The following is a 16,295-nucleotide window of genomic DNA, read 5'->3' on the forward strand; positions in this document are numbered from 1 at the left end:
CATTGAACTTTTCCCCCCCACAGAGAAAGCAAACCAAATACCTGGAGTTTTCTTCTGGCACATTCTGTACAAAGCCACCAGTGAGAAGACAGAAAGGGTAATGACTATCAAGGTGATGACAATTGGCAAGATAACACCTGCAAAAGAGGGAGAACATACTGTCAGTTTGGGGACCAAAGGTTTTGCGAAACAGTCATGTTTCAGGAATAAATTTTTGATATATGCAATTTTTTTTGCCTCATTTTTGAAAACAAGACTCATCTGAAATTCAGCAACTGAAGCGATTGTTTCTCTTTTAACATTGTATGCCCAGAAAGACACCAAGGAGTTACATAATGCAGTAACATTCCCCACAGCACTTACAACCAGGGATAGAAAATGCAAGATCTCCTTTTTAAATGAGGACATTTCTTTCCTTTTATTATTTCCCACCATCTGCCATTTCCTGACAGGTGTTTCCCAGCCAAGAAGCAAAAAGGAAAGAATTATGTAATGAAGAGAAGCTTTCCCGGGGAAATATATAAGCCCAGTTTCTCCCCATTTATCTTTTTTCTGGCAGCAATCGGCCACATTCAAATTTAGCAGGTGCTCTCTCGTCTGCTGGCCTAAGCCCTGTGTTGGGGGAGGCTGGGGGGGGGGTCTCCCCCCCCCCCCCCCACGCCTAAGCCCGTGTTGGGGGAGGCTGTGGCTGCATTCCCGCAGCCTTCCTCAGCATCGGCCCCCACCCCATATTTAGAAATAGCATCTTCGATGGTTCTTGTTCTTGTCATCATGCCCACCCCATATTTAGAAATAGCATCTTCGATGGCTCTTGATGCAATTAATATTTAATATTCATATAGATGTGTGCATGCATCTATGGAACTAGAGGGAGAACCCGGAGACAAGTTTAGAGTGGAAAAACATCAAACATATTTTGCTAAGCTAGTACTTTGGGTAGGAAATAGCAGATCTGCAGCAACGCTTTTGCCCTAGAGATGCATAATATTAAAATAAAAGATTAAGTAACATGCATCATGCAAATATCTAGTGCTTGAAGAGTTTGCAGAAGGCTCCCTCCTAGTCCTTCTCTCCCATGACAATATGAACAATATATTCATATAATACATTCATAACAATCTATTCATATAATATGTACTCATAACGGTATATGAACAACATTTTCATATGTTTTCTTGTGTTTTCTCCCACAGGGGATAACTCTGTTCACATTTTTTTTTTCAGTTTTATCACTTTGACTTCAGTCCTTGGGAATAAATGTGCTGCTCTCTAGTGAGAGTGGTGTCAACTTGTTAAGCTCTGTTTCTCTTTGAGAGGACTTTTATAACAGGCAGTTAAATTGGGTTTGTAACAGGGTCTATGTCTGGTAAGGCTACAAATAAAACTGCCAGTTTCATTTCTCTGCTACTTCCACTCACTCATCGAAAGCGAAACTGATCAACTGAAAACTCAAAAGCTGGACAACAAAGCAGGAACACTCACTAGAATAGTGGATAGCACTCTCTGGCACTTTCTTGTTTCCAGAACTGCTTCCAGGACTGCCAAAAGCTAGATTTGCAAAAGAAATATTGCCTTTCAGGTTAACATGTAATTGCCAGAACTCCCCAAACAACTCCCCCCGAAAAATTACCCTCTCAAAACAATCTGTGTCCCCAGTTCTGGAGCCATTTGGTGCTCCACAGCTATAGTTCTTCTCAATAATACGTGGATAACTTGGCATGAGGGGTGGAAAAGTTTATCTAGTGTGGCCTAGAAGAAACACACACTTTGCATGGGTGAAGTCTTCCCTAGGATCATCTGCTTGTCCACTTACAGGTTATGAGCTACAAACTTTTTCATGTTTCGGAGGTTAAGGTACTGTTCAACACTAGAAGAGATCTCTTGACAAGCAAATAAGCAAGAGAGTGAAAATTAGACCTCCCTCCAAAAGAAGAAAGACCATGATTTTTCAGTGCTAATGAAAAAAAAGTGCTAATAGTAGACGAAGAAGTCTAAAGAGGTGCAATGTTAGTAGCTAGCGATTTTCTTGAGAGTTGAGTGTTATAAAGGGATGTGCGTGCTCTCTCTGCCACATTGGAGGACAGCAATGACTGTTGGGAGCCTCTGGGCGTTTTTTAGGGCAGGGTTTAAAGGAATGCATTTCTACCTTCAGGTGCTTATCTGAATTTGAGTCAGGTATCAACAACCCAAGATATTTATTACCTTGTTGCATACAGTCGGTGGAAAAACAATCACTGAACTTCGAGAGAGAAAAAAAGAAAAAGCAAACATCCGTGCTTCCCTAGTTACATTATACAGCACACAAGATTGTATTCCCTATTGGATGGAGGCTTGAGTAGATGTGTGCTTACTGCCACTGAAGAAGCTGATCAGCTGGACAAATGGATAGCTCGATGCCTACCATCGAAGTTGTAATGCAAGGCCGAGCATTTCCATTGCTCATTTAAATATCAGAAACGGCTCTCAAACAAAGGTGCCTGGGAAGGTGGTCTGTTAAGCAGGGGGCCTAGTAGAGAGTATAGCTCTGTATATAAGTAGTGAGAACACGGTAGCAGTCACTGAGGCTCTGTTGCAGGCTCTGATCCATTGCTTATGTACCCATTCGTACCCCATACACCTGTAGGGTTGCACAGAAGAGGGCTCAACTTGATGGGTAGAAACTACTAGAAACTAAAAAATTAGCTGGGTCATTAAAACCAATTTCCCAGGGCCATTCTGAGGGCTAGAATATAATTTTGTTCTGCTAAGTCTCTGAATGACAGGTCCATCTTTTTTACAGATGGATTTTTTTTTTTTTTTGTATAGGCAGTACATGTAATTCTAGTGTACTGAATTAGAGTAACAAACAAGTTTGTTTGTTCCAACCCTGTAGGGGTTCCTTGCTGCACTGATTTTAAGAACTCAGGCCCACTATTGATAAATGTTTTGGTGATTATTTTTTCTCCGCTATTCTCCTTTTGCCTGTATTCCCATGCTCACAACATACTGGTCTGTTCAGATATGTAAGAGTACGTTGTCTCCTGATGCAGGAAAGCAGGCAACAGCCAGGGGGCAGATTCCCCACAGGTTTGCTGGATATGCCAATACACTGGATTTTCCAGGTAACTAGGAGCCACATGGTCCTGCTTAAAAATTTATGTGGATTGACTGGTAGCCCAAAGGGAAAGATTTGAGAGAGCTGTGTTTTCATTTTTGTTCTGCTGTTGTGTAGCTGTGTGAATTTTGGGCAGATTGTTTAGCTTCTCTGTTTCCTTTCCTTTTTTTTTTCCTTCCCCCCAGCCCCTTTCATTTGTCTGGCCAGAGACCGAAACCTCCTGGGGAAAAAGGATCACTTACTATGTGCTTGTGTGGTGCCTAAACAATACGGCCACAGCTGAGACATTCTGATGCTATAGTGTAGGAAACAATCACTGTCTGAGACTCTTATCTCTGAAAAATCACTGTGTTTCTTTAAAGCAGAAGTTCTCTCTCCGTGGTGCCTCTCTGCTGAGGGGTGATAATGTAAGGATGGAAACTGTGAGCCATCATCAAGTGGCTGAAATAATTCTTATGAATTCGTAATTCCATGTGATTGCTTTAGATTTCCCAGGGAAATACTACTGCCCTTTTCACTACCTTACCTGATATACTGCATGATATACAGGGCAAGCGGGCAATTATCACAGCAATGAGTTATCCTGGATACTGACTGAAAATGTCAAGAGAAACAAATTACACTGAAAAATATGAATGTGTATCCCTGCATTTGTGCAGCATCTCCTCAGGAGAAAAACTGAGGATTCAAATTCACTGGTTATTTTCCTAGTTCTCTGTTAAATAACCAAGATGTGAGTAATGCAGGAAAGACAAATCCATAGGTTACCATTTTAACTACTTGAGACCATCAATGAGAAATACAGTAGCTAAAAAGAAGGAGTACTGAATGAATAAAATTAATTGCGGAATTAAAATCTTTAACTTGGGGGCGGGGGGGGAGTGAGCAAGCAGCTGCGTGGTGCTCAGTTGCCGACTGAGGTTAAACCACGACATCTCACAAGCCATCCCATCATGTCTACTTTCTCTGGATCTGGAAAGTGAATCTGAAAGATATTTTCCAGCTATGGAACGATCCGGGACCAGAATAACAACTGGAGTAATAACCCATCATGGTAACAGGACAAACTTTTGCTGGCAGCAGCAGCGAGAACTGCAGGGACCAGTACAGAAGAGACTGTTTCCTGATAAGCCCAGAGAAAGGAAAATAGGACAATACAGGTTCACTAGCACAGGAAACTCTTGCCTTACGCTGGGACCTGCTGCTTCTAACCACGGGACGAGGAATGAGAGCTACTGACAAGAACAAGCTCCTTGGTAAACAATCTATTTATATCAATTTCCCATTGCATCATGCAATACCCAGGCCTGACTTTTTTTTTGTGCTCCCACCCTGTTTTCTTTTCATATCTGCTAGTCCAACATGGCATTCAGCCGAAATCACAGCAAAGTTACTCATTGGTACAAGTTGAACATCACTCCTCTGCTTCTCTGTACTATGCTTCAGGTTCTTTCTTCCTCCAGAGCCTCCTTGTTCCTGAACGTTTCCTTTCCTCAGGCTGCCCCCCTCCCGCCCTTTTCACCAGTGTGCACAAAGCTCTTACTTGTTGATTCTGTCAGCGAGCTCACATGAGGGCCTGGAATAAAACATAAGGAACAGGTTTGTTAGTAACTGTTTTAAGGTTAGATGTCCAGAGTCTTCACATCATACAAACCGGCAGACTCTAGCAACACGCTCAGTAATCCCAAAAGAAATGCTGACCCAGAACTGACACGCTGACACCATTCCCAAGCCCAGAAAGTCTGAGCTGTGGATGTCTGCAGACATCCCTTATAGATGGGAGCAGAATCCAAAGCACAGCCTACGCTGGGTTGTTATTCTGCTTAAGAGAAGAAAATCCTGAATTAATTGATATATTCCTAAAAGATTCCTCCTGCCAAAACCAAATAAGTGCCTGGGAGTTAATAGCTGGCGTTTAACTGACAAATAAGTGTTTTAATAAAAGAACCTCAAATGCCTAATTGAGACATGTCTTCAAGTGTCACAAAACCCTTTAAAAATCAATCTTCATTAATTATCTTGGTGCTTTTGGCTAGCAGACTGCCGAGCAGCAGGAGTAAGAGGCATTGGTAATGAAGAAGAAATGGACCTTGTAGAGCGCTGTGAACAATGCTTACTGGCCCACTACTGTCAGCTTCCCCCGGCCACTTCACAAGTTTTTGGTGCAGAACACTAATTTTTTATTAGCTTTTTGTTAGTATGCTGCTGCTTTTGTGTGTCTAGACTGTAGCATGCTTGGAAATTAAGGTGTCTGTGAATACTTCACATTTGGAAGCTAGCCACAGACAACCATCACTCCCACAGTGATTTTTATTACGTTGCATTAAATCTCTTCTGCGATCACTCTAAAGTCAAAGGGAGACGGGCACCTAACTCATCTGTGTCTTTGAGAATATCCACCTGTGTGAACTGGCAGTAAAACATTTATCTGTTTGTACAAGACAGAGTGTCTCTTGCCAGGGGCGAGTGACTAGCACTCTGCCCGTCTGGTGAGGCCTCTCACACTGGATTACTGGAGCTACCATGGAAAAAAATCCCTCAGGCACTATATCCTCAGCAGTTGCTCATTATTTTGAGGTATAAATCACAGCATTTGGTCATCTTTCTCTAGGCTGGAGGGCACCATAAAAGCCCCCTCGCTGGGTCTCTTCAGGGTTCACTGCTGCCACAGCATCTGTGGGGAACATGGTGCATCTGACCCTGTCCCAAGAGCTCCCTGGGAGGACGTGACGCACCAGCATGTCCTCCATGTCCCAGCTGTGCCAGGCTGGGAGACTGCAGAGGGAGTGGCGTGAAGGCAGCCGTAACTCCAGGCAGGCATGGAGCCTCCCCCCTGAGTGCCCGGGGTTACAGCACTCCTCCTCCTCCGACCTTGGTCCCCAGGGAGTACAAATCCACTCTTACACCCTCGCTGCACTTTCTGTGCTGTGGACTGATGCTTTGCACAAAGACAGCTCCTACTACCGGAGCTGTAACACAGGTGAAGCACATTATTCTATTGCTGTGAATGTACTCTTTGAAAACCAGAATGGCTGCTCTTGTTTTTCCTCCTCTCTACACCCAATTAAAAAGATGGATCACTTGAGCCACTGGGGTGCAAATAACCACTTTTGCTAATGATATAGGTGACAGAACTTTAACTGCATTTTAATCACAAACATGCATGAAAAGCATGTTCAGGTTGAAAAGCCAAGTACTTAAAAGTCATCAGTAAGAGCTCTTCTTGAACATACTAAATATTAGTAATGCTAAGTACTCTGAAGGTATATAGTTACGTCATCCTGGCTTCCTAAGATCCAGAGGAGACTTTTTTCCTAAGCTTTTTATCATCTCATCAATCCATCTGCAAAAAGCAGTGTCACCTTGCTCAGAGAGGATCTCTGTGATGATTCATTAGGCAATGTTTATAGCATGTTTGGGCAACATTAACGACAAGAGCCAAGGAAAAGCTTTCAGGAAGTTAATAACTCGCCTGTCAAAGGAGGTTTGGCGACACACAGTACAGAACGCAGCAGGACATATACCTGGCATTAAGGAAACATCCAAATATTATATGATTGCTTGTTACCCAAATACTGCCTTTCCTTCAGCCTATAAGGAGTGGGATCCCATGGAAAAAATACCATGTGATCACACAGCAATGGTTGAACAAGCAAATGGTAAAACCCTGTGTGTGCATATTCTTGGAGAAAGGTAGAAGACCTTGTCAAATCTTGCAAATAGGTCACTTCTCTATGAAACTTCAAGCCTTGTCTCCCAAGCCTGAGGAAATTTGAGCTTTCCTAAGAACCCCCCCAAGATTATAACATCATTATACATTTTCCCTTAACTTCACTCCTGCAAAAAAAGTGAACCATCTTGGCTCAAATTAGAGCAAATAAATAAACAGAAAAAGCATGTCAAGCCTGAGACTGATATCCAAGTTCACCCCAAATACTTAAGGTTTGTCAAAGCTGTATGCAGGTGACATTAGGCTCTGTGAACAGGAAGGGCCAGGCGACCTGCAGGTCGGTACCCACAGGCACAACCAAAACCCACACTGCTGTTCGGCCAGACCTCGCCACTTCAATAAACACAGACAGCAGAAATGATCCCAGGTAGGAAACATGACAGCAGCCCCCTGCCCTTCCTTCAAGGATTGTAGGAGCCTCCTAAGCCTTTGTTATTTTTTACAAACTGCACACATCTACACACAATAAAACTACAAGCATCTTTCCCAAAGATATCTCACCCAGATTCTGCTAGAGCATGAAAAATTAAATAGGAAAAATCTCGTGCCCTTCTCTCTCTCCCCCCATCTCCAGTATGCAAGCAAGGTGCCAGCTCACCCTCTGTTCAAAGATTGCTCAGCCCTGCCACGCAAAGCAAGCTGTGCTTATCGGAGTTGTTCAGCAGGTACTTTCAGTTTGCATTTTCTAAATAACCATGCAGTGCCCTTTTTGGTGGCAGAGTCACACGCTGCTGTTCTACAGAAAGAGGAGGACAGAAGGAAAGGCAGCATTTCGCTTGCTGACATAGTTACCATAGTTGTTCTAGCCGCCTGTTCAGAGCTTACCACATCCTTTGGTGCAGCGAGTTAGGGGGCAGATGCTCTGCATAAATAATCTGGGAAGATTTCCAGATTCATCATGAAAAGTGAGGTGTGCAACACTGACTGTGCCGAGTCCTCGTTGTGCAATAAGGAGGACAAGGATAAAAAATTTGGCACATGACAGTGGTTTGATTTGAAAATACCTGCCTGAGTCAGGTCAGTGCTAGTTAGAAGCTTGACAGATGGAGAAAGAGACCAATAACTAACCTCTCCCCACTCTATTCTCCAATGACCACTACCTAGGCAGCCTGGATACCCTGCAGTTTGCTGCTTCTGTTTTTGGAGGGCAGCCACATGAAACTGTGTTCACTGGCAAAACAAACGAATAAATTTGGCTGATTACTCAGAGGGGATACCACAATATAAATCAAAGCAAAATTAAGAACTTTGAAAAACCCTCCTTGCCCTGACTATGCTATAGATGTGTAATTGTGTTAACTGAGGCTTTGCTATATTTTCCATCTCCCAGGCACTTCGATTTTTGTGTCTCTCTCTTTGTGAAGAAGCTGAAGATATGGTGGGTAATTTTTACCTAATATCACTATCCAGAGTTCCTACACAGTTTGCGTACAGAAAGAGTCAAACCCTCCTTGTCTTACTCATAAGAATTTTTCTTAGGGAGATGCCTCCTGTGAATCAAGTGAGTAGGATTTATAATTGGAGGAGTGCAATAAAGATATCAATAGATGCAGCAGGTTGATTCATCTGACAGTTTATTATAATAGATCATTTGATCTTACCACCCTGCTGGGTGAACTTAAGCTCATATTGCTTTATGGATTTTTTGTTGTTTAGGTCACAGAATAAAAAGCTACAATACTTGCAGTTTCTCAGATGTATTTAGACTCTGACTGATCCATTAAATCTCCAGTTTTTCATTAATTAAACAAAAGGAGAACATTAAATATTAGCAAGCAATGCTCTGTGGAGGTGGAGAATGAGTAGGAGGTATATTATACATGACAGCCAAAGTTGAAGTTAAAGAAGTGTATATGTCGATGGCACGCATGCAGGTTGCTCTCTTTGCTAAAAACAGTCCCTATTGCCTTCTCTAGCCTGGGTGAGCACTACGCAGCCCCTCCTCCGTGGCTGGTGGTTTCAGTCATCTTTAATACAGCAATACTGTTCTCTGATGTTTCTCCAAGTTCTTTCCTAGGCTCCCCCACTCATTTCAGTTGCTCTTCAGCTCTCCGTGGCACTCCTCCCACACCCTGATCTTTTGATATGGCTGATTGGAAATTTCTCTTCAAAATGTGCTTTTTTCTTTTTCTGCAGCAAGAAAGGAAATTTTTACCAAAATGGCATTTTTTAAAAAAATGGAAAATGGTCTCAAAACTAAATATATTCTTTTGCATTGAGGTTAGCCAGCTGAATTATTTTGGTTGAGTGTACCAAATAGAAATGTTCTGTTTTGGATGAATTTCACATTAATTTGTCTTCCCCTGAGCTCCCACACAGAAGCTATGGCTTGGATGCCTTTGGCTTGCAAGCTCTGCTATCCCCTATGGGCTGCAACGCCAGCCCCATTGTGCATAGCAGCCTCTGCTCTGGTGAACAAAAGGTATCCAGCCCCCATAGAAGCCCCTGAATGTGAAATTTCAAAGAGAAATTTCAAAGCTGGGAAGAAATAATCTAATGGCAGTGAGAGAGTCAGCATTTCTTCTAGTCTCAGCACAGAATGAAACAACTGGCTTCGCTTGGCCCTGAGCGATTGCACATAGGAGAAGAAATCTGTTTAGAGGGAACCAACCATTTTTTCTTAAAGTCTTTAACGTACACAGAGAATAAGGGAGCAAGGGTGGTCTGAAGGTGCACCCATTTGGGATAAGCTACCTAACTCATCAGGGTGAGTAATGGGATTTCTTGCACATTTAAGCTGCAAGAAAGAAGCAAGGAGCTGGTGCTGTGAGGAGACAGGAAAGGTGTAAGCGTGGAAATCCTGGTGCGGGAGGAAGTGATTTTGAAATGGCAGTTTCATGGGAACTCAGAGTACTGGCTATGCCAAGCACCTAGACTGACTCCCCCTGGATAGATGGGCCCTTTCTTTCTCAGCCAGGCAATTATAGTCCTGACATCTTGGGTAGTCCCTGAACTCAAGAAGATTTATTGGTTTTACAGCAAATTGAGCTGAGTAAGATGATGACTTTCACAAACAGACCCAAGGAAGGTTGTAAAACTATCTGGGCAAATTTTAAATGTAAAATGCAATTGTACAAACAATGTGATCCATAGCCAGCTATGTATTACAATTTCATTTTAACCTGGAGAATTTACCTGTGTGAGAGAACCTTTAATTAAAAACATTGTAATTTACTGCTTTATTGCAGCGTACCAATGGCAAGGTTTCCATACCATGCACGTGTCTGCCAAGAGACACAAAACCTAACAGGATAGCCAAGTAACTACAGCACACAATATACGCATTATGGGGCATAGGCTCATTGAAATAATTGCAAAGAATCCTCTCTAAATCAGTGGCCTTGGATTAAAAATGAAAAAATCCCAACTCCCTTAAATGTTTATTATTATAATACCTTTTTGCATGCTTCTAAGCATTTCAGTGCGTACTGAGCATATGATATTACTCCACTTTTATATCCAAACCTATCCTCTATGAGGAAAAATCACAGTACACACGCATGCTTATCTCCCACAAACACAATTCAGAGGTTGTAAAAAGAGTCTTGTATCCTTTGGGGGATGAAAACATTAATAATAATTGGGATACGCAAACAAAGTCAGTGTCCTTATTGGATTTACACACATGTAGCTGAAAGTAAGTATTAAGTGAAGTGAAGGCTCAAGAGACCTTAAGAAAAACTGAGTAAGTGGTTCTTCAAAATCTAGGAAAGTTAAGCCAGCTAGAAGCATAATAAATGGTCACTCATATGACCTGGCATCTACGTTCACCACAGTGCTGCTTAGTGGATAAATACACCAAAACACACCCAGAAAAACAATAAAACTAGACTGGAGTTGGGAAAGATTAATATCTTTTTGACCCTGCATGTGACCATGTTGTACTTTGAACAATGTCATTTAATTGGTAATATGCATTAACTTGCCCTCCAGATTTATTAACAATTTTAAAAATTATAGCTGTTTTCTCCTTTGTCTCCTTTGCTTTGCAGCCAGAGAATTTATCTTGATGACCTCCTCTGGCAGTCAATGCTACACAATGACCACATACAGCACATATAAAGATTGCTATTGTCATTTGTAATTTATATCCTTCTGTAATGACACTGAGTATCCCAGCTGAATGTTTTGAAGTTCACCCATCACTCATCATAACTTCATAGCTAGATGACATGGACACAGCGTACCCTGCATGAATAAGGAGGTGGCACTCATTCCAGGATGATGCACAACAAATGAAGAAGAGATTCAAAATTATTTGCATCTTTTTAACTGTTTGTATAGGAAAATAGACTGTATGTTTTCAAGACTTACCTGAGGTTCCAGGAGCAGAAGTGGTTTTTTGTAGAGAGATTGTAGAAGAAAAAGACCATTCCTTAGTAGATGAAGCATCCAAACTCTCATTTTGTGCCAATTGTGTTCCACTTGCTTGTGTAGCTGGAAATGAGACAGATGTTCAGGTAAGATACACCTGTATAAGCATTGTCTTAGATCCTGGACCATCCCTCAGACAAACGCTCCCACCATCATAGAAGAGACTTAAGGTCAGAAAGCACTACAGCTTCTGGTAATTGCTTGTCAAGTGACAAACCATCTCTATGGAGTCGTTACTACTGGCACAGTTGAGGCATCTTTAAAGCATATCCTAGCATCAGAAACAGTCTCACATCTGTGCCAGAAGACAGTCTAGAGCTCTGACTTGGGAGCCCAGAATAACTAGGCAGTCTTGCACCAAGAGCAACATGAGCAGAAGAGAGAAGCTCGCTTACTGCCCTCTATCTTTAACCTTCATTTTAAAAAAAATTAAAAAAAGCAAGCTTCAGCCACAACCGTCACATAATGTGATATTGTAAGGAGTTTTAGGGATTGTAATTAAGCCCAGAGTTAATTATTTCATTCTGTGCTGTTAAGGCCTAGGAAATAATATATCCTTGAAAATTAATGTATGAAAAATTAAAGTGTCTTATTTCTGCTCTCACACAGTCAATAGAGGATCAAGGCCATCTGTGTCACAAGATTTGCAGCCTAAGGTGAGTCCAAGACGATGGTGCAGGGCACCACCTGAGCCCGTGGAACTGAAGGTCACCAAATGACAACAAGAAAGAATTTAAGCTGTTCCAGCGCAGCTGATAATTCCTACGTCTACGCTCAAACCTCAGCATAACGACAGGTCAGACAGTGCCTACTGAATAAAACATAGGGGTGCCCAAGAGTAACCTTATGCTTCCTGTCTGATATAAATCAGAGATGTGACTGAGCTGTAAACTGTTTTCAGTGCCTCTTCATATGAATTTCAAACACTGGAACTAAAACAACTTTAAGACGTGTTTTAGTCAAACGAGTGCAACATCACGCACATGCAACATGTGAATCTTGAGGAATGCTTCATCACACGCTTTATTCAGAAACTCTGATTACCAGTTTGGCCCCTCAAAGAACCCTTTTCTCAGGAAAAAAAACCCAACACCCAAAGCTCCCTATTCTACCACCACACACCTTTAACTTGGCCCTTCCCTTCCCCTCTTGTTTATTAAGTGCAATGCCTTGGAGAGGCAAGCTTCAAAAATCAATGAGGTAAGAAAGAGTGAGCTGAAGCCACTGGAGTCAGGGGATTCATACAACTTTGGGAACTGAGAGGAGCTGGACAGCCAGGGATGGTATCTTTGAAGGTCGAGGCATGGAAGGAAACCGTACTGAATATTATGCAAAACAAGCTTAAATGCCTAAAACTTTCACTGGGATTCTAGTGATGAGAAGCATAATTTCACTGTCAGCTAATTTGCAGTAGAGATGAGCATAAAAAGCCCCTCTACCTCATTTTTTACTATGGTATAATGCAAGGATCTGAGAACTTCAATAATTCCTGCATTCTCATCATACAAGCCTTGAATGAATCTTTAAAAGCAAACTTTTTCCACTTTTGGTTCTTACTGTGGTTGCTTCAGACTCAAATTTTAAATGTTGAATTTTAATGAGATCAATTAAAAAAAAGGGCAAAAAACCCAAAGAACCTCCCTCTCCCTTTAAGATGCATGGGCTTGTAACAGTAACAGCAACCATCTTGTGGCTCCCTTATCATAAGTTAGTAAAAGCTTGCATGGGAGAATGAAAAGTAAGGCAGAATAACAGTAAGCCTTCATGTGCAGAGACATTTGAACACAAATACACTTTGTGAACACTGCAAAACAATCAGGTGTGTGGGAGAGATGAGGAGGGAGGCAGCCAGTTGCCTTGTAACCCCACGGAGAGCTGTTTTCCTATGGGGTTCACACGTTCCAGGCATCCTATCAGTCCTGGCAGCAGCCCAGACCTGGGTGCTCCTCTTGTGTTTGGGAGCGGCGAGAACAGATTGTTCTCGGGAACACGGGCTGTGCGCTGGATATGCCTCGGCGGGGGATCGGGAGGGGAGGGATGATAGCGTTTCCATTTAATTTGTTTTTAATACAGGCTGGGTGAGATTCTTCCTGCAACTCGGGTAGCACCAGGTACGACTCACGCCTTTACCTAGGGCTTGGTGTGAAGTTTGTTGCATTTATTTCAGCAGACTGCAGAACAGGCTCCCCGCTCCCAGTGTCAAGGGGTGAAGTAGATGTGCTACGGTGCAGAAGTCTGTGTGCCAGTTTTCACCACTTCCAAGATGAAAAATGCAACCTGGCGGGGAAGGTTCCCTTAATTCCACTGTACTACTGTAAGATTAAATCCTAGCAACCCAATTCTCGGCTGACTTGTGGCTTTGAAGCGGCTTTTAAGCAGCATCCAAGCCTTACGCCTAATACACAGCATAGGCTCTACCACCAACAAGTTTAGCAGATCGAATAGCTTCAGTGCCAAAAGCCTATGGGAACAGAAGCAGCCATATCCAGCCACTGCTCACGTACACGACAGCAGCAGTGACAGCACAGTACGCCTGCTAGAAATCTGCCTTTTTGGTAAATCCCATAACTCATCTCTATGCAAGGTTTAATTTGATCTCAACAGGAGGAGACAGCGCAAGTCCTTACTGCGGTGCCTGTGCTCTGCGCGGGAACAGGCGGGGGACTGCGCGGGCACACAGTGACTCAGTTCTGCCGTCCCCACTGACACATCGCTGCAGTAATTCATCGAGCTTCGGCTCAGCCAGCTGCAGCAAAGATTTCTGCCTGTCTGGCAGAGGGGTGCCTGTGCTCACAGAAAAGCAGCACGGCAGAGGAGGGCGGCTGCTGCTGCAAAAGCACTCACATCATCGGTTAATGCGTTTGTTGTCAACAGCTGATTATGAATAAAAATGGTAAAGCAGTAAAGATTGTAAAATAGCTGTCCGAATGGGGCTGATGGCTGCAGCGGCAGAACTCCCTGGTGGTGATGCAGCTCTCCCTGCTGATGTTTTGATAAGATAAATGACAGTGTGTTAACACGTATTTGTCAAAGGGATAATCAACAACGGGGAACCTGAAGCTGCTCTGCAAAGCTGCTATCTGAGCCTCAGGTATTTCCTTGCTCTTTGTGCTCTGAAAACCCTTCATTTTCTTTAACCAGCTGAAATTCGACACATATCCTCACTTGATCTTAGCATGATTTTCTACTTAACCTGCATATAATCCACATATATTTTGGCATTTTCCAACAGTACTTTAAATTTTCTTTACAGCAGGCTGTTACCTAACTAGCTTTGACATCGTAAGATGCTTCAAGTAAGCGGCAAACACTCTGCATATACTCTATGAACTGCAAAGAATATAGACATCTGTACATGTGTTAAAACCTTACTTGGCCAATCAATGAATCAAGGAAACACCTTTACAGGGCAGAAGGAACTGCACCCAAACCACATTAAAACATCAGCATGAGGGCTTTGTAAGATGGAAGACTAAACCTTCTCCCTTGAGCTCCTATCTTTAGCATAAACACACATATAGGCCTCGCCCCTGTAATCAATAGCCTGAGAAACCATTTGCATTAACGAATGCATTCATGAAAGTTTTGAAAAATCCCGGTGTAGCAAAACCAATACAACTTCACGCCCATTCAGAGGAATGGAAATTGGCTAGGGAGGTAACCAAGCAGATCTCCGTTTCAATGTTTACACCCATAGCTGATTGCACCTGCCGTCTGCCACCTTTACGTTTTCTGGTAAGCAAAAAATCCCAAGTATTTCAAAATATATATTTTAAAACATCTCTCTGCCTAACATGTCTCCGCAGCCAACTATACTCAGCATTTACCTATAGCATGCAGTAATGACCTGAGGACAATTGAGCAATACATGTTACCATAACCCTCTTCTGGTAGTTTTACTGAAGTAAAGCTTCCTTCTTAATTACCAGTAGTTTGATAAAAAGAGAAAATTATCTCCTCCACTCTTTCCTTTTCTCACTTTTTAATATTTAATATTTCACTGCACGATGATGTATCATCATCCAGGAGAGTGGCATGAGATAAATTAGAAACACAACAGCCAAAAATCCATTCTTACTTGTAATTTGATGACCTTGCGTAAGATGCTTGCTCTGTATCCAAGGGAGGAAGAACATAATCTTTTTTTGCATTTCATTTCATATTCTCTTTGCTAACTCCAAGTGTCCCAGGATATGAAATCCTGATTGCAAATGCAACTTGCTATAGTGTGGCACCATATAAATTCTTGTTTGGGGGCCTGGACTGCACAAGTGAGGTCACTCTTTTCACTAAATGTGAGCTATTGTATTTGACCCCTTATATTAATAAATAAGAAGGTTAAGGAGACAAGTCTAATTGCTGGCTTCCAATATAATAAACAGGGCAGGAGGACAAAGAGGGAGAGATTGTACTTATGGCCTGCAGAGGAAAAGAATACTGAAAACTTAAAAAAAAAAGTTGTTTGCATGATTTCACAGCGTGTGGAGCACTGGGGGCTTTTCCTGAATTTATAATAAAAGGTGACAGCAGCCACAGAAATGGCAGCAGAGAGAGGAAGCCCTGTCAAATCTCTGCTGTGTGAATGCGATCATTCGCTGAAGCTTTTAGCGGGGATTGAAGCAGAGAAAGCGATGGCCTCCATTACAAAACAACAGAGGCGCCTGCTTTTTATTAAAAATCAGGTGTAGTAAAGGTAAATTTTGAAGTGTCATAAAGGCACCGCCAATTTCTGCCTCCATCCCATACAGCCAGCCCAAAAAGGGGGAGAAGTGAGTGCTAGTGAAAAAGGAAAAGAGAGAGTACACAACTTTCATCCCCTGTCCATTTTGAGAGCAGAAGTCTTGCTACACCTGTGCTTGCTCAAGGGAGCCGACTCCCCCAACCCTGCGCTGCTGCTGGGGATGCTGGCAGGGGCTGGGAGGGTGCAGTGAAGCCAATGGCACCTTGCCGTACCAATGTGTGGGGTGGAAACAGAGAGATGGCTGTAGCCAGCAGCCAAACGGTGGGGTCTGTGGGTTTTCTACAAGGGCTGGCCACACATCTGCACAGTTCCTGTGGCCTGTCCCAAAGCCACTACCTTGTGTCCCATCCCACCCC

The 16,295-nt window shown here is 42.7% G+C and overlaps 1 protein-coding gene across 2 annotated transcripts in view; it reads right to left on the reverse strand.

Moving 5' to 3' along the window:
- Positions 1-16,295, reverse strand: part of EMCN (endomucin) — a 56,582-nt gene that overhangs the window by 17,148 nt on the left and 23,139 nt on the right. For both annotated transcript variants that reach the window (XM_009273553.1, XM_019470582.1), the window contains exons 6-9: positions 11,139-11,261; positions 4,638-4,670; positions 1,483-1,548; positions 42-137 (exon numbers count right to left, since the gene is read on the reverse strand). In XM_009273553.1, the coding sequence (XP_009271828.1) occupies positions 42-137; positions 1,483-1,548; positions 4,638-4,670; positions 11,139-11,261 (318 nt within the window). The remainder of the gene's footprint in view (positions 1-41; positions 138-1,482; positions 1,549-4,637; positions 4,671-11,138; positions 11,262-16,295) is intronic.

Source organism: Aptenodytes forsteri, unplaced genomic scaffold (assembly GCF_000699145.1).
Source record: "Aptenodytes forsteri isolate BGI_AS27 unplaced genomic scaffold, ASM69914v1 Scaffold93, whole genome shotgun sequence".
NCBI lineage: Eukaryota > Metazoa > Chordata > Aves > Sphenisciformes > Spheniscidae > Aptenodytes > Aptenodytes forsteri.